The sequence below is a fragment of the Dreissena polymorpha genome, chromosome 5, assembly GCF_020536995.1.
Source record: "Dreissena polymorpha isolate Duluth1 chromosome 5, UMN_Dpol_1.0, whole genome shotgun sequence".
Lineage (NCBI taxonomy): Eukaryota > Metazoa > Mollusca > Bivalvia > Myida > Dreissenidae > Dreissena > Dreissena polymorpha.
Window position 1 is genome coordinate 107336642 of NC_068359.1, and position 24865 is coordinate 107361506.

General features: G+C 35.1%; 1 protein-coding gene across 3 annotated transcripts in view; it reads right to left on the reverse strand.

The window, feature by feature from the left end:
* The window catches only part of LOC127832240 (uncharacterized), a 33816-nt gene extending 14451 nt beyond the window's left edge, over positions 1-19365 (reverse strand). For 2 of the 3 annotated variants that reach the window (XM_052357551.1, XM_052357553.1), the window contains exons 1-7: positions 19046-19291; positions 17589-17870; positions 14420-14590; positions 13839-14030; positions 12811-12956; positions 11721-11895; positions 719-854 (exon numbers count right to left, since the gene is read on the reverse strand). In XM_052357551.1, coding sequence (XP_052213511.1) covers positions 719-854; positions 11721-11895; positions 12811-12956; positions 13839-14030; positions 14420-14590; positions 17589-17870; positions 19046-19052 — 1109 coding nt within the window. In that variant the 5' untranslated portion in view covers positions 19053-19291. The other variant, XM_052357552.1, reaches the window with a different exon arrangement.
* Positions 19366-24865: the final 5500 nt, after the last annotated feature.

Genomic DNA, 24865 nt, shown 5'->3' on the forward strand with positions numbered 1-24865 from the left:
TTGAACGGATATAAACTGTCTCTCCTCTCGAGGTAATTGTGTAAGTGTTAACATATTTTTAAGTAAAAAGGCCATTAATTTGTACACATTTCAAACTAGAATAACCATTAATTTGCTGCATATATGTTTACAGTTTGAATGAAATTTCTCAAGCACTTCCAGAGACTCTAGCTTAACGAACAACTTTAACCTGCCTGTATAGCGTATATAAAAATGTAAATTTAAAATGGCCCCTAAACTTGGCATATTGGTTCATTTAAATATAGATAATACATGTTTTAAAACAAATGTAATCAATTAAGCCATACGTGAGATACCAGCTCACTAAAACCCTTAACCCTACGTATATATTGTATATATGAAACTTTCAACGAGTAAAATTGCCGCTAGTTTAGAAGAATTCAAATAAGAGCTACCAAACTTGGCATATTGGGTAATTGACCTGTAGGCAAAACATGTTTAAAATTTGAATGAAATCCTTCAAGCCTTGCTTTTTCTTAAAATAAAGTCCAGTTATATACTTAATGTACTGTATACCATAAAAAGAAAACATGCCACTTCGGACCTTCTTGTATTATAGTTACCTCTATGTCAGTTCACGAAAGATAATAAGTCCTCATGCTTTGGCATCGGTTCGTGATATCATTTTGAGCTGACTGGTTTGGTCATATAATCATATGAGGCCCTCAGATATGTACAATATCTTAAATAAAAATACCTATAAATAATGAAAATGTTGTCTTCATTCTTTTCCTTGAGATTCCACGGGTCTGTGCTGCCATTTCTTGCTTTGCACTCAGGGTTCGGAAATGTATAGCAAAGAAAGTCGGTCAGGTCGATACCCATGAGATCACCTAGAAAAACATAAACATGACATATATATTGTAAATCGACAATGGTCGGTTCAAGATTAACACTAAAATAAAAAGGCGGGTTAGAGCTCCTTCTGGAATTATCACGGGCAGACAATAGCTCCTTCAAGATTACTACAATATATCAGCCACTTTCATGTTTAGCACATGAAGGAAGCCCATAGTATTGCTATGAACTGGCGTTTTATCTAATGTTTTTCCTTTTTTGTAAATAATACACCGTCAAATAAATAACAACCGGTGTCGTGGTAAAAAAGTTCGCGCACCTGCATTTTCGAGTAAGAAATGTGAAGAATGGCGTCGTTCATCGAGTGTTGACACATCAATTTATTACAGCGTAACAAACTATCAAAATACAATATTAATGGATGATTTAAGTGACATGAGTTTGTCTAAGTTTAAATTGTGGTCTGTTAAAGCATTAAAAGTGTATCTATCACGCAGGAATCGATCTGTAAATGGCGATTTTTTTGGAGCTTGTGGCAAGGTACCGTATTTATTTTTGTTTGTTTTTTTCTCCTACGGCCGTGAATGTTTTTCTTTATAAATTTAATCGTTGTTGTGGAAAATAATTGTCAGTAAGTTGTTAAACATCATTTAATGCACTTTGACATAAATAATTGGACATGAAATGGTTAAAGCCTAACAATAGGCTAGGTATGATGCATCACAGGAGTTTGAAATTTTATCCATTATGGCTAAATAAAAAATATGCCCCTATATAGTATAAAGAATAGTCTTTATACTATATAGGTTGTTTTTTTAATTAAGCCATTAGATTAGCTTTATGGATAGAATTTCAAACTGTTGATGCACGTACAAAAATAAATATGAACAGCTCTGGATGAAGCAGTCCTGTGGAATGGAAACAAAATATTTACATATTGTACAACTACAGTTAATATAGGGCAAATGTTTACTGCATACCTGCCCGGTCATGAAAAGCTGCCGAGACATGAGAAGTGGGTAACCTATGCCCAATTTCTTCAAAAATTTCCAGAACATGATGAGCTGTTAACATATATGCTCTTTTTTGTTGCATACCTTCGGAGCCATGTTGCCCATTTCATTTATTGGAACTTTCCGAGCCATATGTTATACCATTTCTTTTTAATATATTTTCAGAGCCTTCACAGTATGGGAAGAAAATCCGGCTTTTGATATAAATGCTGAGGTAGCCGAACAGAGACTTATAATGGAGTACAGCGATACACTCGTCATTGGAGAGGATGTTGTTCCTGATCCTTATACATTGTCTTCAGGATGGTTAGGGGAGAAAAAGGGACTTAACTATTGGCCTTCAGTCTATAACTCTGACATATCAGATCATCTGAGATGTAACAAAACATCAGCAAGCATCGTGAACAGGCTTCTCAATGAGTATAAAGAAGGGAAAGCGTTTAGGTACTTTAAAAGTGGCTGGGTAAGGGAAGTGTTTTATCACACCATTTGAGAGAACAGTGACAAGTGTGTCATGAAGTGTAAGGTCACACCATCAATGTCAATTAACAGCAAGTGTTACGATGTGTGAGCTATGATCGAAAAGAATGTTCCAGGCAGATCGGGTGGAAAAGTACTGTCTGCATATTTTACATATACAGCTGGTATGTTTTGCACTTGCTATCATGTAGCCGGACTGTTGTTTAGGATCGAGCATGCTGTTAAGACTGGGGAGACAGTTCCAAAAACCAGCAAGCTATCAACGTGAAATGTGCCAAAAGGAAAGCCAGTGTTACAGGTGGTAAAGGCAGTGGACTTACAATGGACTAAGGCACGGTATGGTAAAGTTCCTAGTGACAGTGATTTGAAAAACAGTATTACAAGGAGCTTTACACCTTATCGCAAAAACCAAACTGAGCAGCTTGACAACAGGAAGACCATGATTAACACGTTGTACGAACTCTTGAAGGATGACATTCCAAACTCTTGCTTTGTTCAACTAATGGAGAAAAAGAGGTACAACCCCACGCCGCTGAACTTACCGCCTTCTGTCGTAGAAGTTGCCGACAAATTAAAGGGATGTGTTAGAGACTCAATGGAAGACGAACTGTTGCGAGGCATTCGGGTCATTGCTGAGCAATGTACTGCGTTGAAGAATGCTTCAGTGAAAAAGGCATCAAATACTACCTGGGGTGATCAGCGGAAAGGGAGAATTACAGCAAGCAGGTTTCACCGTGTGGTCAGTCGTGTAAAGACGCTAAGGGAGGACAATTCTGCTGATCCATCTGCCCTTGTTGAAACGCTTTTGGGGAGAACGAACAACTTCCAATCTTCAGCCATGAAACGTGGCTTTTCATTGGAACCGGAGGCAAAACGTGCCAAGAAAATGAAAGCATCTCATAAGAAATTCAAGCAAACGGATTCCGTTCAGCAAGTGCTGAACTTGAGACTATGTGCGACTGTTGCGATGAAGGCCTCTGCGAAATAAAGGGCACTGAATCTATTAAAGACCAGATACCTAGTGTAGATATTGTTCCATATTTAGAAATGAGAAATGGTGAGGTGGTATTGAGTAGGAAACAACCATACGGGTACTACTGTCAAACTCAGGGGCAAATGAAAATCCTTAACAGAACATTTTGTGACTTATTTATATATAGTATCCATGGAAATTTGACCGTCCGTGTGCCAATTGATGAGCAGTTTTGGAATAAGGCTGAAACCAGTCTAACTTGGTTCTAGATGAACCATGTTTTACCAGCACTACTCACTAAGAAACTTGTGTGTAACCAGTCTGATAACTGTATTGTGAAATCAATGCCTGCAGAGCATTGATGCCAATGGTGACAGTATCAAATATTCAGACATGTAAGCCTCCTAGTAAGCGACAGAGACAATCTGTACCGAAACAACCTGTATATTTATGTGGTGTGTGTGGTTTCGATGTTTCTGAAGTCCCGCTCACTGAAGCTGAGCAGTCTGTAAATTGTGACAGGTGTGATGTTTGGATACACTACCGGTGTGCTGGTGTCACTGACAAAACTCTTGAAAATGTTGATGAATGGGTCTGTGCAAAGTGCCAGTAAAATAAACATTCTGTGATTTCCTGCAAATAGAGTTGTAAAACACTGTGAATATATATATATATATATATATATATATATATATATATATATATATATATATATATATATATATCGATGTAACAGAAAAACTGATTTCAAGTAACTTTTTTGTGACATAAAGATGTTTATGATGGATTGCAGATGTTTTAATATATAGTCATATATCACATCAGGTGCAATATACATTATGTATTTACATGATGTAAGTACTGATTTACACTGTAAATGACATTACAAATGCACATGTTTAGATTTTTGCCTATATTAGGCAGTTTCCAGTTTCAAGATCTCGAAATTTTATAAAATCAACATTTTTGGAGATCTTAGATTTAGAAGAAGAATGTGTAACATTTTAAAATGATGCGTTGTTTAGAATTTTTTGTTTGCATTTGCATTACCCTTTACCACTTAAATACGTATTTTGACGTGTTTCTAGTCCCTAAGAACGATAAATTTATTTAAAGACCTTTCTTATTAAATTAAAGTGTTAAAGGCTTCATTTCCAACATTAATAAACTGATGAGCAGCAAACAGCATAAATCCTAAACAGTCGCGAGTTACTCGCAGGCTTTTCTGGTTTTATGCTGTTTGCACGTAGCCATTTTCACTTTGCCTCTGAGTGGGAATGGGTTAAATGCACATTTTTAGATTTTTGCCTATATTAGGCAGTTTCCAGTTTCTAGATCTCGAAAGTTTATAATATCAACATTTTTGAAGATCTTAGATTTAGAAGAATAATATGTAACATATTTAAAAAGATGCGTTGTTAAAAAAAATTGTTTGCATTTGCATTAATTACCATTTTCACTATCAGAATATCAGACCATAGTGATACTGATCAAAGGCTGCATTCTGTGACATCTGATCTGGATCAAGACTGTTTTTAAACGCATTATAAAGTTGGTTCCAGCACTGAAATTTTTAAACGGCATACTTATTGTTTTATTGTTCAACATCATTTGCCGACAAATGCAATGGCTCTATTTTTCAAATGATTGCCTGTCTTAATCTTATAGACAAGAATCTTGTTACTTTATTTGTTGCTATTGAAAACATTCAGTTCTCAAATATTATTACAGAGTCAAGTGTATAAAATGTTGGTATGAAATCCATATTTTTCAAATGTTGCTATTGAAATTAATTTGATCAAGGGCATTTGTCATTTTGTATATACTTTAGATTAACTGCAAAAGACCATTGGCGCCAGTCATGGTTGTTGATTCTCATATTTAAATGTTGCTATTTAAAAGAATAATATATACAAATTTTAATAAAAGTGTTGCTATAGAAATATTTTTTTTTGTTTTATTTTTAGTTGGTTGACCTGTGTGGTTGAGTAGTAAATAAAATGATAATTGATTACAGCGACAGTCTGTCTGCTCCCTGAACGAGCAGAGAATCAATGATACATGGTATTAGCCGTTTTAAATTTTTAAACCTCCGACCAAACATTACTAGCTCTATTTGCTCAGCGGCGACAAGATGGCAATCACGTGAGCTTGGTTTGATTGACGATCTGTTGGTATTTATGTCCTAAGAGAAATATTTCATCTGGTCATTATAATAGAAAATAATAACACAATATATATAGATGCCACATTTTATAAATATTGCTATAATCTTTTGCAATCAATAACAACATGAATATTGTATAACAAAAAATTAAGATCATTGTCGTCAGAATAATAATATAGTCATTGATTGTATTCTAATATTTATATTCATGTCTAAGTTATGCTATATACATTGTTATAGTCCCTGTATTTCGAGACTCAAACTTTATAGATTGGCTCTCTCAAGTTACACAGTCCCCCACAAGCAGTCAAAATGTCGTCAATGTGTTGGATCATTTGGGTTGGTAGTTCGGCCGCCAATATTCTGAATGTTTTCAGTCTACGGATCACCTGTTCGATCAAAATCCTAAGATTTGCTATATCCTAAGTCCGTTCAACACTGAAACTAGTCATTTCAGAAAGACCACGTTTTCCAGGAGGGACGTACAAATGGATGCTTCGTTTCTCGCACTCTTCTAAAATGTTAAATTCTTTGTCGGCCATTACAATCCAATTCATTGGCACTGAATCTAGAAAACCACTCTCCACAGTTATGACTTTGTCCGACAGTCTTCCAGGATATGCTTGGCTTACGAAGAGAATCGATCTGTTGGGTGCACATGCCACAAGGACTTTTAAAGTGTTATGATGCTTATACTCACTCCATGTGGCACTCTGAAGGTGGGGATCTTTAGGAGTCTCTATGAAAATTTCTGTGCAGTAAATTATGGAATGTAAATTGGACAGTTTTCTATAACGCAGCGGTTTTGACGCGATTAAACTTTCCTGGTCTGTAAAAACAATGACTTCAAGACTTCACTTGATGCTTTGAGCCACGTTAAAATAATACGGGAACACAAAGTGTCAGATATATCAAAACGCTTTGCAAGATCTTTGTTGGTCAGTCCTAGCCTCAATTTCATCAGCATTAACAAGAACTAACTTTTAGAAGTTAATTTCCTTTCTGGACCACAACACAGTTTCTTGAATTTTCTAATGTTTTTTTACATTGACACAACTCCTCGCCACTCCCTAGTCACAAACTGTGAAATCTGTGAATGCAGTTTATCAAACATGGATTTAGTTGCGATTCCAGTCATAAAATTCACGTCAGAGTCATTCTGAAGAATCTTCTCGGAATAGGCTGTGTTCATTAGTTTCTTATTTCTCGCCTTCAAAATAACTATTTCTGTCTTAAGTTTCTTTATCTCCTCTTTCTGATTCACCACAGTCTTACACAAAGCTGTGAACAAAGCAAGTAATATTAAATTCCATGGAACATAACGCTTCAATTTTGGCACCTCAATATCCTCTGGGTCAGGACTAGGTGCAACATAGACTGGGGGAATGTCATAAGATGCGTCACTAACAATCACAGACTGCGACAGTTTTATTCTCCTTTTAGGACTTGGCGTGTGCGTTGTCGACTGAAACCGTATCGTGCGCTTCACACGTTTGTCAGCTCCATCATATCCCATCTTCACAGTTGGTAGCGGGTTTTCTGCGGTAGGTTTACCGTCCACGAAATGCAGGGAACAAACTCTGCTGTCCTTCGATGGTGACCATAACTTCGTTCCATCACTCCGACCAACAAGTTGTTTTCACTTAGTTCTACCATCCTGATCTATCTTTGTGGTAGGGAATGGGTATAACCTGAAAGTAGAAAATAAAAAGCTCTTTAATGTATTTTGAAACAAAAAGTGCTCACAATTTTAGCAAAATGGAAGCCACGACTTGTTACATATTATGCATTAAAAAAATTGGGCATAGTTAACCCGCTGATAACGACTAAGACGGTATTATATAAACAAAATGGGCAAAGGTTACCCTCTGATCATGGCTCCATAAGTATTTAATTTAAAAAAAAATGGGCATAGGATATCCGCTGATCATGGCTCATACAGTATTTAATTAAAAATAACATATGTGCATAGGTTACCCACTGATCATGGCTCAGACGGTTTTAATAAAACAAATGTGCATAGGTTACCGTCTGAACATGACTTAATGAATAAAATAGGCATAGTTTGGTCACCAGTTGATCATTATATACCAAAATCTTTATTATCATTTATCTTTAAAAAAAACTGTAAAGCTAGCTACTGACGGACTGACGGTATGTAGTCATACTTCATAGATCCTATAGTGTCTAGGGACCAGGTGACTGTTCAAGTTTAGTGTACATGTTTACATGTATGATGTATACCTGGCCTGGCTTGTACTGTTCTTTCAATAATATTTGGTTTGAACCATAATTCGTGTTGGTGTCTATATCAAAACAATCAAGCATGACACTGATAAGCAATGTGAGTCACGACACATGTACGTTTTTTTTTTTACACCGTCGGGTCAAATTTTGACAACTACAAATGTTTTGTATTAAAGAAACAAAATCTACGTACCTAAACGGTGATTCACATGTACATTCAACATCACTATGGTGGCAACCACAAACGTCACATAACTGCGCTTTCCATTTCTTTAATCTGTACATAGATACCGTTGGAACATGAATTTACTGCAGAAGTGTACGCCATTTTTTTTTGTTTCCTTTGTTTTTAATCGAAATATCAAGGGAGCCCACTGATTCTGGCTGAGAAGGTTATCATAGCAAATAAAGAAGACGAAGCGCTGCTGGCGTACGATATTCTAAAAGGTAGAGATGGAGTACCAGCAGACATCTTGTTGAGCAGCAACAAGATTCTTCTAGATGGGCTGGAGATACCTCTGTTCCGGGTGGGCAAGTCCGATAGGGCTAGACGCGTGACCGTAGCAAAGGACATGACGCTTCCTGGTTTGGCTGAGGCAGTTGTGAGCGTGTTTGTAGAGCGCTTCATAGAAGATGACGATGAAATCAACTCTGACTTTCTAGTCGAACCTGCCCAACAATTCCAAGACAGGTACGCTCTTCGAATGGCAGCAACGTTGGTCGATGTGAACAAATCACCAACATGTAGTGTAGGTATATTAAACCCTTATGCTACGGAAGTCACGCTTCGACAAGACACCGAAATCGTTAGAGCAGAAAAAATAGAGCGTAGTGTATGCGTAATTGCCACAGAAGAATGCGCTGCAGACAAAGGAAACCATGAAGCTTGCATTTTGAATAAGGACAGTAGTGATCAGAGTGCTGGATGCATTGCGATCGAGTCGAGGTATACACAGCGCCAAGTAAAGGTGACGGAAGCTCCGAAGATGAGACACACAGCTGGGCTGTGTTGTAGCGGTCGTCCCTTGCGTGGAACGAAAGCCTGTTTGCATATTGGGCGAGATAACGAACACAGAAAAAGTGTTACGGGCGAGACAAGTGTCAATCATAACAATGGGGTAAAGTCATCGGTACGTGATACATTGGAAGTTGCGGCGAGGAGGGCGATTGAGACTATAGACGATGTTGCTATGACGGAACCACCAGACCACCCACTCCTGCTGTATGAGAGATCAGCGTCAGAGAACGTGGAACGTCTAGGGCAACCAGTAGGCGATCCATTGAAGAGGACCTTTCGTTTTAGGTGTGCTAGGGAGCCTTACATGGATTGGCAACTACACAGAAGCAATGAACAGATTTAAATGTCATTGTATACAGAACACATTAAGCAATTAATACAGTCTATGGGAGCGCATTGATGACTAATAATTGACTGCAAGTGAACATCCCACTATAAGTTAATTTATATTTTTGTTAACTGAAATCTTGTGTGCATGTAACAGATTGGCAGTGCTATTATTGCAAGAAAATTATTTAAACAGTGCGTGTTGTTGAATGTTCTAGTATTAAATTAATTGGTATGCCCTCGGTAAAGTTCCTTATAACATTTATTCTCCGGAAGCTCGTTATTGACAGTTATACAGTGACATTCTGGAACATGACATTTAAGTAGAACTTTCTAATATATGTATTGGCTACAGGAGTTTAGCCAAATTGTGTGGGGAGTAATGATATGAACTGGGGTTTTATCTAATGTTTTACCTTTTTTGTACATAATTGTCCTGGCATCATCATTCCAATAGTCAGTGCGTTAAACCAAACATTACAAGTAAGCATATCCGTATGGATCTGACTTTTCACGGATCCCATTACATATAAATCTAATCATGTTTGTTACTTGCTACTTTAGCCAGAAATGTGTGAATCGTTCTTTCTTGTTTAAATTGACATGCAGACTGTCTGTTCCGAGACGCATTTTCACCTCCATTATTTACTATATAAGTGCATTGTCCATACCTTAACGGCTTTTAATGAATGAATATATATTTATGGTATTTCACGATGATCTTCAAAATTATACTAAGTTTTGTTGTTTTTTCACTAGAAATCGGAATGTGTTTCTCCATTGTCCGCCATCTTGGAATGTTGACTTTTGGGTAATGTCTGCATAGAAACACACTGCGGTGTACACAAAAACTTTACCTGCTCAATATTTAAGCTTTAGGTAAAAAAGCTGCACTATTTTAGCAGACGTAAGGTTATTATTTAGTTCATATAGTCTGTTTTTAAATTGTTTAGTCATTTAAAGTCTATTTAACGATTTATAAGTGTTAAGCGTGCGAGCGTTCCATAGTTGGCCACGGCAGATATTGTGACTTGTTTTCGGTGTCACACAGTGACCAATATTTGGTCACAGTGACCTAATTCTGGTCACAGTGATCAATTTCTGGTCACACGTGGAACGCCGCGGCTATATAAAGTGACCAAATTTTGGTCACAAGGATCATTCTAAGTCAAATCTTTAAGGAGGTAACATTTGTCACGTTTTTCTTTAAAAAGTAAAATTTAACATTAACAATAGTAATTTTGGTATTGAACCTTTGAATTTTGAGATTTAAATAATAACTTAAACCAAGTTCTTTTAATTATTGAGTCATTCAACTACTTATTTTAATTTTAACTACCTTAATATATTAGAGGAGCGTCATTGAATCTTTGACATCCATTACTATTATTTGACTACGCTACATTGTCAAGACTGATAAGTCCGATGAATAACACGTTTTATTGAATGTATCGGAAGTAAGCATTTTGTATTGCAGTTAACAGTTATAATCGTTTATTGTGAATAAACTCGTTGAACGTTTCGTATCGGAATTGCGTTGTGAATTTATAGTACCACGGAACGCAACAGTATTGGTATTTTTTTTCAATATATGCTTTAATAGAAACAAGGAGTGCAACTTCATTTGCCGTAAAACTACACCATCTTTACTGTAAACCATGTAACTCGAACAAAATATTAACGAATCAACTACACCCCGGTTGTTTTCGAAAGCTAATAATTTATCAGGAAAAATGTACATCAGTACCATTGATCCAGCAGTGTTTTGATACCAGCCCTCAGAAGTTGACACTCACGGAAAAAATTTGGTCGGACACAAGTATGTCCAATATACCTTCAATTTCCGATCGTTTCAAACAGCAGAAACACAAAGATTAAATGACTGTTCGTCATTTAAACAAGTATTTCCCGTTCAATAAACATTAATGAATCGATAACAATACATTTTATAGTCATTCACACTCCCATCAAAAGTGTTTTCACGCCGATTTGTAAAAAAACAACCAATAGCTTTAATTTTTAGAAGGAAGTATGGGAATCCTCTGACGTCATTCAATAAACCATAATTTGCTACTTTTTTTTATTGTTTTAGCGGAATTTCCCGAGGATCTCCATTAAAAAAAGATGAGTTAGAAATTGAAAACCGACCAATCGTATTTTGTGTTACAAAATCTCTGACGTCATCAAAGGATTTCCCGAGTCAAAATAGAATTTTCTGTTTAGATTTTGTACTCGCGGATCGACAGACCATACTTTTACCATACTTTTTCGATAACAATAGGTATTGTAACCGATTGAAAAATGTTTAATGTGCATACAGGTGCTGTTTATCTATGGTTTAATGACTTGTTTATTGAGTTTTAGCTCTTAAAATGATCGACATGGACAATCTCTATATGTGGACACTTGTGTCCGACCAAACACGATCTTGGAAATGGGTCAATTTCTGAGGGATGGTATCAAAATACTGTCTATAGAGCTGACAATAATGGTTTGTGTGCAGGTAATTGTCATAAATGTTTCTGCCTGTGATTTATACATAAAAAATGCTCTCTGTCATACATTTGGTATGAGTGCGTGTGTTGGTGTTAGCGTAACAATCCGTTTCTCAAAATAACTGTACATCATAGGAAAAAGTAAAAAATCTAGGGAATATCCATGTACATACACACCCACCAGAGATTGATTCCCCGCCACTTCCAAACAGGATATAGTAGTGATGAAATGGCTTGTACAGAATTGGACTCATGTAGGTCTCGCGTCTATTGGGCATGTTCAGATAACGTCTACCGTATGGTTTGCCATCTGCTCCGGAAACAACAAGAAGTCTGCCTGGGTCTCGGTCAGTCTCCTAAAGTGCGAAAAAATGTCAATCTATGTGTTGGTCATCTATCGGTTGGTTATCTTTTTTAAACCCACTTATAATGATTTTAATCATTAATTGAAATATAAGTATTCCGTTAACATTGTGTAAATAATTTTTGTGTAAAGTTTAAGATTAATCATTTGAAAGATAGGGAATAGTGTATAACATTTCCTTGCAATTGTTAAGTGAATGGTTTAGTATAAATATTATAAAAGATAGAATCAATTTGTGCTTTTACCTTTTTTTCAAAGCATTAAATAAGTGAAATTCCGTGATTAAAATTACAAGTGCTCTGTGTATCTGTACCATTAATTTAGGTAAAACAGGCATGTCTATAGCCTTTATCATTTATATAGAAACATTACAAAAAGACAAATTCCTGTTAAGGGCGTAAATTAACCTTTGATTTGCAATGCTATGAGGTTTAATTTTATAAACACTTAAATGTATCATGAATATTGCTGGGCCAAGGGTGATGTTGAGCGCTCTAAAACCGCTTTGCATTGACCGTTCCAAGGCGGTGACCCCAGCTTTATTCTTTTATGTGTTATGTATGTTGTTTTGTATTGTGCTGTTTTGTACTGTTTTGGCAATTGGTCAATTGCCTTAAATAAAGAACCAACTAAATGCATATATAATGAGAATTCAATACTGCTCCAGCAGCTGGAGTTTCACTTCTTTATATTTTATAAAGAAAATTTGTGATATTCTTACAACCCTCATTTTTTTAATTAAATTTGTGAATATAATAACAAAGGCTTGTCAAAACCGCCAAACTCTACTCTTGTGCATGTTCAGCGACCCAAATAAGAACAGCAGTAAAATCACGCAAACTATGGGTATTTGCAGAGAAAATAAGTATCAGATTTCATGGGTATGAGTTTTAATAAAAATGACAACCTCGGCGGTTTTCGCGGGATTTCCACCGTTTGAAACCAGCAGCTCCGTCACACCGTCATTGTCCAAGTCACCAATGGCAACAACTCGGTAAACATTCCAGTTGGCTTTTATGAAATCTTGTGGTTCAGACATCCACAACGTTTTACCTGTATTAACATTTAAAAAAATTTGCTTGAAACAATATTTGCTTTAAAAACTTGAATTCTATACTAATAATGTTTAAAGTATTCTTGCAGAAAGTGTCTTAAATTGTATGGCAAAAAAATAATGTTTTCATATTGATATTACATTGCTTGAAAAAAGTTGATAAGTGTTAATATTTTCAGTATATTCGGTAATAAATTTTACTGAGTACAGGTACCAGGTAACTACAAGTTAACTATAAATAACCTAAGTAGATTGAGCATCATCGTCACGTGGTAATCCCAGGAATGCAAATTGTGCATGCGTTGTGAATTGTATATTATATATATATATTATGATCAATCTTCTTGCGTTATTTATAGTGTTTATCGTTATGTCACCTATTTTCGCGATGTACTTTCGATTTCACATCGCGAAATTTTATTACCGAATATACTGAAAATATGAACTTTTATCAAGTAATGTAATATCATGTAATTTTATATATCAGTCGTGATATTTTAATCAATATAAACTAATAATTGTAAAAAGAAACGGTATTTTAGAACCTTTTTTTTTCGTCATTCGTGGTTGACGGTCCCTTTAAACCAAACGAAAAATGTGAACAACAAATTGAACATGACATGCAAAGATGGTGTTCACATATAAATTCATCTATCAGGTTTTCTGGTGAAAGTATTACAATTCTGGCAGACCTGTTCATAAAATACAAATCCTTGTTTTTAATCTAGACTACTTAGATAAATTATTATTCCTATCATATTTAAAGCTTATCAGTTTTACAATGTGCATATACGGTAATTTTCATTTAGACACAGAAGAGCTTTCCTGCTATCTTTGATCGTACGACAATCTGGTCTCAAAGAACGCTATAACCAATATACCTTTTCTGGGATCGAATGCCATCAACGTCCCAGAGCGGCCCGACACAATACAGTCAGTTTTATTATCCTGATTAACATCAACGTCTTCACAGTTGAAGAACAGAGGTATTGACCTGACTGGCAATTCCCACAATAGCTTTCCATCATAACCCCTCACGGCGAATATCACTGCTTTACATGGATAGGTCAGATCTGAAGTTATTAAATGTGCATAGATCATGAAAGTGTCAACGTTTGGTAACGTATATAAAATGTTATTAGTAAAACGAGTTCTAATTATGACGCATGGTCTATTAATCTATATAATGGGCGAGTCAAAAAAGCCGTGTAATTAATTAATCAGACTAGACATAGCTATACTAGTATAATGACACCATCCTGTTTATTACTTTGACATAATTAAACATTCAGTTTGAACGAAGGTCTATACTGATTGGATTAAAAGCGGAACAAACCAAAGACAAATACACGATCATCATGTGACCTATTTTAGGCAATAAATCGCGAGTATACTCTACGAAGTAAGATTAGCAATCAGCAACACATTAAGTACAATCTCAAACGGTATCGACGATTCTCACTGAAGTCTTTGCACAGGTCATGGAAGTGTGAAAATTGTCCAGCCGTGTCATCGTCATTCGATTCCATACAGAATAACGTTTCGTTATATGTCATCAAGTCTCCCGCTCCGCTTAGTATATCCGGTTTGCCATCTTCATCGACATCAAACATCACGTTGGCACCTCCAAACACTGAAAACAAACGTTTGATTGCTTGGAACCTTTACTACTATAACAGTTCGTCAGTAATATCTTTGCTGTCACTCTTACTTCTCTTTTAAAAAAACTCAGCCTTCTAAGCATTTCACCGATCTAAGCATTCAACCCTTAGTACGTTTACATACACCAGTTAACTGGACTGACGTATGCATACTTTATTTATAAATAATTTTTTTATATGGCTAATACATGTTTTCGAGGGCTTGATCATCTGCGGGCGCTCGAAAAATCCGTTGCGCACTCGGGCAGGAACAGATTTTGAGAGCGCCCGCAGATGATCGTGTCCGAGAAAATGTGTATTTTCGCTATTATTGCATAAAAAAATCACACACACCAAAATAAATTAAAATAACATTGAAATCAATATGTCTTGTACATTCGACATCGACAAAATAATTCGATTATTTCATATGACGTCATACAGTTCAAGGTTGTGTTTTACATATGCCTCACTCGGTCATCATCAGAAATGACGAGGCTTTACCTTCGGATAGACAGTTTTCGATTTAAAATGTGTTCAAACAACATGCAAATTTTATAATGCAGCGGCGCAAAGTAAGAAATGAGGAATTATTTTGGAATTTACTGGTCGTGACGGATTAAAATATCGTCAGAATAAGTCATTGTTTTCATAGAATGATAGATGTTTCTTTCGTACAGGTCTATCTTATTTCGTTCCAAATAAATTTTCTAAAAATTAATACTGCCAACATATTGTCACTGAAGTATTTCAAGCATACAGCAGGGACGTTGAGGTACATAAACACTTACATTTACAGCATAGTCTTTTGAAAGTGTTGAGTAAAGAACCTTAACTAAGTTCATTGACGTTTCCAATGAAATAAAGCTGTTGTCAAGAGAGTGTAGATGGTATAGTTTGAAAAGTGGATTGAAATATTCATTGCCTTTATCCCTGCATGAATGAGGAAATTGATGCTTATTCAGCTCCCCATTTATGCTTGGAAAGTCGTCGAAGGCTGGAGTTATTAACAAAGTTCAAAATAACTTCATTGAATTCAATGAAAATGGGAAGTATCTGCGCGTGGACCAGTTTATGGATATTAAAAACACATAACAGGGAATGAACGGCACGTGAATCGCCTTGTTAAAGGGGCCTTTTCACGTTTGGGTAAATTGACAAAATTGAAAAGAGTTGTTTCAGTTTTGCAAATTTTCGTTTTAGTTATGATATTTGTGAGGAAACAGTACTACTGAAAATTAACCATGCTCTAAAATAGCCATAATATACATCTTTTTACGATTTAAAACCCTGCAAATTATAAAGCGTTGCAACGCGAAACGAATTAATAATTTGGAGAGTTCTGTTGTTGTCGTTATATTTTGTGAAACTTCAAGGATTGCTTATACAAGGTATAAAATACAACTGATATTGTATCTGGAAAAACGGTCGAGTGGTTCAAGTGGTAGACTTTTTACTCCAGGACTCCAGGGTCAGTGATTCGAGCCCGCTGAGTGTTCCCTTTTTTACTTTAAAAAAATTAATTATTCTTGATTTTTTACTGAAGCTTGTTAGGGCATTTATCAATATAAAGCATTTAATGACAAACTTCAAAACATGCCAAAATCTGCGAAAAGGCCCCTTTAATACACGATTTCTCCCGTTCAAGCCCTCTTGTGCCAAGTTTGTGCACCCCGCCAGAGGGCATTATAGACAGAGTTTATGCAATAATAACTATTCCAATATAAGTTCTGTGCAAGAGGATAACTTATGAATAAGTTGGTTTCGAGCTAGATATTGATGTCTTTGTAGTAAAGATGTTTAAATTTATCGAGCATGTGGTACATTTTCATTCAGGTGAGTATGTTCTTAAGTAATTCATGATAGACCATGACTATTTTATGATAAAATTATTAAATTACACGAAGAAAATGTTTGTTCAGGGTAACACGCCGCACTGATAAAATGTGCTTGGAGGAAAGGTTTATCAGCATTAGTGTGTAGTTACGACAGGTTAGTTATATATATATATATATTGCTGTATAACAATACTGTCACTATAGTATCATATCCACATAAAAGCACATACAAATAAAATGTCGACACATCTCAAAATTAAAAAAACAGTAACTCAGGCAGTCCTTGTACAAAACCCTTATTTTATAATAAAATATAAATTGGTGGATGTAAGAAATGAATTGTTATGCAAAAGCTGGCCCATTAATTCACAAGACTTATATCCACGTGTGCGAAAAAGGGAACACTGTAATGGAAATTTTCATAAAACACGACTAATAAAAACCCGAATCCACGAACTTTTTTTTAATTGTTGAAGAAGAAGTACGTTAAAGTATTTACAATGTTTAATTGAAGTACGCATTTTCAACGTTCATCCAAAAAAGTTAAAAATGTTAACATACATCAGTGATATTTTAAGTGGAATAAAAGAACGACTATTTTGCTTAACACCAGAAACTGATCAACTATACATATGATTAACAGTTTTAGCAGAATTGTGCTACCGACATTGCTCGCTATTTTGGTTTGGTTTAATTAGCTGTACAACAAAGTGTAATTTAATGCACTTAAAATGATAGCAACAAACCATCATGTGGCACATTCAATGAGAAAAAGACACCATTAATAACAATTGTAATCATTTAAAATGTTATGCATTATTCTCAACTTTTCCTTTTGAAACAGTTAAATTGTTCGGCAAAGCAACCACCAAACACTGAAGAATAATGCATGGACCGAACCTGTGACACTGCCGGAGATGCTGTCTTGGCAAGTGGATGCTCTACAGAAACCGTGCCAACGAACATTTGGCGATCGAAAAGAAGAAAAAAGAGAATAAGAAAAAGAAGTGGAAGAAGATGATGATGTTCAGCATGGCCGCGTAATCTTAAAATAATTAAAAAGTTATTAATACTTCATTAATCTTTGATAAACTCTTGAAGCAACAAAATTATTTTTGAAGTTAAAACAATATGTCAAAATTACGGTACTCACGTCGGTTTTTAAATGTCCTTTTCCATCCAGTCTCAGTCTGATTTATTACAATTTCATCTACATTCGTCTTCGACAAAGACCCAATCATATGGAATTTATATATGGCGATAATAATCACTAGACCCAGGAGGCATAGTTTGAAGCTATGTTTGAGTCTTTTTTCATTGGCTTTTACATCAGCATTTAGGTCAAATTCCATTTGTCCAGATCTCCCTGAGAATTCATCTTCACCACTGCTTTTGATGTCAATTTTCTTATTCTGAGAAGAAAGCTTACTTCTACCTGAAAATCAACCATTCAAAGCAAAGCATTGGTGATTGATACTGTAAAATACTTCGCATTTCTTCTCTATGGAAGGGCATTGACCTTATTCACCCGTGAATGAGAATATGCCGTGTCACATAAGAGATGTGTAACGTGTATTCCTATGTTACTTTCACTCCCATGATGGCTTTTACGAGTCACATAGCTGTGGATATTTAATAACAGGTTAATGCATTACCTTTTATGCCAATATACATTTTATAAACATGAAGTGTTTCAAAAGTACATACATTCATTATATGGCTTAGGGTGTCTTAAATTGATAACATAAATTATTTACAAACATAAAATCTGAAAACAATTACCTACGGGTATGGAAACGAAAGTAGTGGATATTTTTTCATGGAATTGTAAAACATTAAACCGTTAGTATAAAAACGTTCTAATTTATATAGGTCTTTATTGTTATTTAGTTTTTAACAAAGTACTATGATTCAACGAAATATTTCCTTTTTATATTTGACAGGGATCACTTTATCTAAATCCAATTCCAATTTGTCACCAAAGGCTAGTTTAAAAGTACAAGACTGCAATTTTGCTAACACATTAAACACAATTAAGTTATTAAAAAAAAATTGCTGGATCAAAGACCGCAAAATAATCAGATTTAACAACGATCTGCACAAAACAAAATAATAATGATACCTTCATTGATTGTAACAACCGTGCAAATACAAGTCAATTTTTATATTAATTATTAATTAATTAAATTATTAATATCACGGAGGTCAGTTAACCAGCTCGCACGTTTCCAGGAATAGCTTATTTACCAGCACTTATGACCAGTTACTGACATATTCTCTTTTTGAATCAGGGGTGCGGGAGAATTGCTAGTATTACATGACCAATCCCCACAACAGTTATGTGTTCGGATCGAATCCACGATCATCGCATTTGCAGTCAAGCGTTTTACCATCTGAAATAATCTTAAAAATATTAACGTTACAATTTATATCGCAAAAACAAATACGTTAAAGACGCATACCTTAGCCATTACCGTTATCTCTGCCCTGTATTTAAGATGCCACACTGACTTTAAGATCAATGCCCATAATAATTAGTAAACGCGTATAGATGACATCAACCAAAAACATAGTAATTATGGACAAAATGATAATGGTCTTAATACTTACGTTTCATGTTTTACTACTAGGCGAAAACTGCGATTCGAGATAAATTAAAACAGTAGCCTCCCGTTTACTAAACCATCGTGTCGAGTAAGCTCGGCGTAACAATCCTCACTGAAAGTTAAATTTTCCGATACAAATATAATGTGAAAAAGTCCATCATTTGTTTTTTAACCGGTAAAATGGTTATGTAAATATATATTCAATTCACTCATTAAATCATAAAAAGCACATAAAACAACAAACAAAGAGTATTTACTTGCGACCTATAGCAAACGGAAAATCACGCGTAAATCTATTTAAGTGTTCTCGATCTTATCAATTTCCCGAACATTATGACGTAGAGTCCACATCATAATGATACGGAAGCGTATATGGTAAACCCCAATAATATGGTCATGCCGGACTAGTTTATATCGACTTAGTGTAAAATAACATGGTATGTCGTCATAGTTTTGTAGGTTTTTCCCACTTAATTTTACTCGCCATGATGACATTAAGTTAAAATCTCGACGTACTTTTTCCGGCTTTTCTCGAAAAAATATTTGGTCGCCATAATCTAGGTAATCTCACCCATATAATGTTGACGATATATATCGTCATATATTTATCGACGTATGCATGCATATTTTATATTCATGTCTTCGTGAGTCATGTCGACATCAAGTGATCCACGCAGATATTATTCAAACATTTTTTTTAAACGCCTTTTGTCCACTTAGATTATATCGACATCGGGACGCAGAAAATAATACATTAAGCATCCCTCCTTCAAATATATCGATATGTCAACATAACGTTACTTGCAAGTCATCAAGATATATCTCGTCATACATTAAACAACACAACATTATTAAAATTTACAGGACGGCTAAATGATAAAATATCGTCAAAGATTTAGGCTGTTATGCCAACATGCGGGTTCTTTTAGTCTTGAAATCTTATCCTAAGTCGTCAAATCAACATAATTTTTGGCGTCATGTTCTTGTGAAAATGACTTGCCATCATAGTTTGAGTCGACACGATGATTTTTTTTTACGCCATGACACCTTTTTCATATCATGCCGTCATAGAATGTTGACATCATCACAGCATCAAGGTACCATATACGCTTCCATATATACGCTACCATATAATGAGGCCTAAAAACATTATATATTTCAATTAACATCACCAAAACTAGGGTAGGTAGGTCGGCTTAATTTGACTTTCGTAAATCTGTGTACCTTTCCTAGTTGAATAAGAATATGTGATGACATTCCGAAATCTTCCAAATCTCTTGTCAATGGTCTTTCTTTGGTTATCTTTGGTAAATTTAAAGTTAATTTAGTGGATATGATGAAATGTAGGAAAATAACCACATACTTTAAGAGAATCAAGTATTTTTTTACAAAAATGAAAAAAAAATCAACATAGAATTTCAAAAGCGAGTTTAAGATCGGCGCAAAAAAGGTCAGTCGAATAAGTGGGGAAAAAAACACTTATTTTCCGACTGAATACTAAGTTGAATGTTTGCAAACAATACATTACTTCTTTCGTCCTTCCTAACACTCGCGAAAGTAATTGACCATCACACTCAAAACTCACTTTAAACGAAATGCACGAACAAAGATCATCGTCGACAATGTATACGACAAGCACAGTTTTTCTTTTACTGATTATACGAAAAGAAATCTCAACTATTTTTTTCTTTGTCTTTCTCGTGTTATTTTATACCGGACGTTGTTTTGAGTTGGAAGAGATTAAAACCCGGATGTAATTGTATTGAAAAACAGATATATGTTTAATGAACTTTCCCGAAAGCATGTACCTTCGAGAACACAATCAACAAAAATACCACGTTAAAACTGAATTCTTTTTAACTAAACGTAAATATTCAGAATTGGTCACTGGTATTATTCATTTTTATAACGCTGTGCTTTAAGTCCCTCTTCGAACAGTCTTTGTGTACCTTCTGGCTTACACCTGTGCAATGATGTCTAAGACATGATGTCTCAATGACGTCATAAGTCAACTGACTGCTTAAATGAATCTTAATTGGATTGAACGTGCATCACACAGCACTCGTTAATATGAATCAAGAAACAGTCCGGTAAACTTTGCACTTAACGTTTTTCATATATTGTTATTTTAATAATGCTTTCTCACATTCTTTTTTATTAAGAATATGTAATACAGGTCTGGTCCATTGTTTTAATTGGATACCAATAAATTTGATTGAATTATAAATTCCTACTAGTAGTAGTAGTAGTTTAATCACAACGCATGGAACGGTTGTATCGAGATGTGCAATAAAGCCAAATCAAGTATGTAATACCTGTCCCGATAATATCATTCTCCCAAATGCTTCGACATTCAAATATTTTCGTTGTATGTTACCTGATTATCATTGAAAAAAACAAGTCTACATTAGGATCCATCATGACAATATAATAAACCAAATTCATATGTTGGAAATTATTTTTCGTCAATGATGATGCTTTACGCTCGCATCAAGCAAAATCAAGGTAAATCATGCATAATGCATGTTATTACAATTTTCTCGTTTTCGTATTCTTGATATATTTTACATTTTACTATTCGTTTTTGGAATCCATTAGATACATGACCCGGGAACAAGATAGGTGGCGCTTTCGAAACTTATATGAGGACATTTCGAAGTTGTCAGTCTGGGTCAAGACTACTACAAAGTTACTTTTTTACGAGGTACAAGACATAGGAAACCAGTGAATTGTAGCAACAGAACTGGTATATCGCAACGAGACAGCACATCAATATTGATCTAGCTCTGCTTCCCGACGTGACGTATCAGTGCATCATTCATTCAAAATTAATAATGCCAATGCTGATCAGGCTCAGAATCTAAGTACGACATATCAGCTCAGCATTTGTTCTTTATCCGTTTACGTCAATGGCGAACTGGCTCAGCATCCCAGCGCGACTTATTAGACCAGCATTCGTCCTATATTATTATGCGTCAAAAGTTTTACTGATAAGGCTCAAGACCCAAGCGCGAGATTCCAACTCAACATTCGTTCTAATTGAGTGGAGTATATGCTGATCTGGCTCAGCATGATCATGCATGCTCAGATGATATTATTGCGATATAAATGCTATATTAATAAATGTTATTTCAACACATCATGAAATGAAATTCTAATATTTAAAAAATGGACTCAAAAATAACCATATAGACAACACATCTTTATCATAACCAAACCATAACCATTGTTTTAGTGCAGATTATAATTGCGAAACGTTTAAGTTCCTTCTATCAAAACTATTTAAACAAATTTTAACAATAGTATTATGTGTCACTTTTAAAAGTAAATGCTGATCTGGATCAGAAACCAAGCGCGACATACATGATCAGAAATTGTTTTTTATGAATACAATGTTGCTCATGCTTAGCAGCCCAACCCAAGAAACCTACCCAGCTCGAAATAAGTTGTAAAAGAGTAGTGTTACTATAATATTTTGAGTTACAACTCAAACATAGTTTTTAATAAATGTCATATATATGAATAATAGGCATGTATTTGCAACCATGTATGGAGATATATCCGAATGAAGCTTGATCATGTTGAAAAAATTGCACACTTTACAAAAATGGATTTTTTGCGCATTCATAACCTTAAAAATTGACGTTTATGTGTTGAGTATCGACAACTGAGTTTTCCAAACATTCTGTACAGCAGATAGAAGACTTTAAGGATTGTATTGTATAAAAAGGTTGCCTTAGATACCATAAGTGGGAAAGATATGATACAATAAAAGGAAATAAGCTCCTAGGTCCCACTATAAGACTGGTTAAGCACACAATGGCGTTTTTTGTTTCATTTCTACATACAGGTGCATCCATCTGTCTCAACAAGTTACTTTATTATGTCTTAAAACAATATGTCAGAATCCCTATCATGCACTTTTAAAACGCGTAACGCTTTATTATTTCGTCCTGTTCCGGTTTAAGGCTGGGCAATTCGTTCACTAGAATGAACGTACCTTCTGTCTACTTTGTATAATACCATTTTATAAGACCTGCTATGTTAACAGATACTATTAAGTGCATATGTTATTGTGCATTTATGCTATATACATAGCATAGGACTAATCGAGGCAAAATATTAATTGCCAACACAATTTGCTGTAATTTGATTTTGTTCTTTAAAGTGTTGGAAATGATTTTGACCATAGCCTGTACCATCAGTTTGCAGGAGAGTTATTGTCTGGATGAATTGACAAGTCACAAATACTACTGTACTCGACTGAATTTGGGCGAGGCCTAAATACTGTCATACTGGCGGATGCATGTCCGAACAATTGGTGGCTTTGAATGTAAGTGCACCCTGTTTAAATATTTGCTTCGCCGCAGTGACTTCTTTTCCACCCTGACATACATTTTGTTTACAATGTTAAGGAACATTTTTACCAAGTATTGTACTATCAAACCCTATTTTGAATGAATGTCACATGTGATCTTGACGATAAAGATACCTACCTGATCACTATGAGAGAAGCAATTTTAACCACTGTGCATGTACTTTGTTTGTATTAACTTGCACTAGTAATCAGACTTAATAGCAAAAGTACTTATAACATCTTTCTATTGTCTCAGATACACATTAGATAGAACTTGAAGCAGGCTGAAGCATGGTGGACAGTGGCCGTGAAGTAATTTACCACCCACATCGACTGGTTGAGGTTTTCAAAAAGACAGATAATTAATATCCGACATTGACATTTAAGCGGTTAGGTTAGGAGTAATAGTCTGTTTTTTGTAAACAAGCCCTTTTCTGTGGTCATCCTTGTATATCCATATATTACGCTTCTTGTATACATAATTAACCCCCTTCACCCAAACATTTAATTTCAGTACAAAATAAAAACAACTACTTCAATACCCCGTACCAATGTGTTTCATATCATAAATAGTAACACACATGCTTATTGTCAATTGAGGTGCAATAAATTGCATACGATATGCGTGTTTAAACTCAAAGATCTCTAAATACTGAGCACATTGTTTTGTTTTCAAGAATTACCCTTTAATATGTTTTCGAACTATAGTCTTGTCGTGAAACGCAATTATATTGCTTAATCTGTTTTTCCCGATACATTTGTATACCATGTTCATTGTATTCTCAATAAAGATCAAATGCACGCGAAAGTGGTCGTTGTTCAGATTCAAAAGGGTTGTGATCTCTGAAATAAATTATCCAAACAGAAGTATATAGTCATTATTTGCGTTTCCGCAGCAGTAATAACGCATTCGCAAAGCTACACACGAGTTCGACTGTGTCTATAGTAGAAATTTCTTGCATACGAAAATCGTTTTCATTTTCTAAGATCATTTATTCAATAACAACGGTGAAAGAAAAGTTTTCTTATATACTTTTAAAGTGAAAGCGCAAGAATTTGTAAAAATTATCATCCCAGGTGTGCTGATGACACAAATGTCACTATAGAATGATATGCGTGCATGTTCTGATAGCTTGGTATAAGTTGTATTAGTTGTTTAAAGTCGAATCGGCTCGCGATAGAGGTGCTCTCTCGAGTACGTTGCTAATTGACACAACCAATTATGCCATTTTCTGCAAATTATTATCAAGATATTAAAACAAATCACGAACTTGTTTATGTCAAGAAACTAATTTGTACGGCATAAAGACCACATTTGTATTGACATACATGAAGCTCGGCTATTAGTATGTTACGTAAACAGAGAACGTTATTAATGAGTATGTTTTATCGTATTTAAAAATTGAATCTCGTATTGGTCGCATACGAACAAATGGTATGATATAATAAAGATGTGTGGTCATGGTA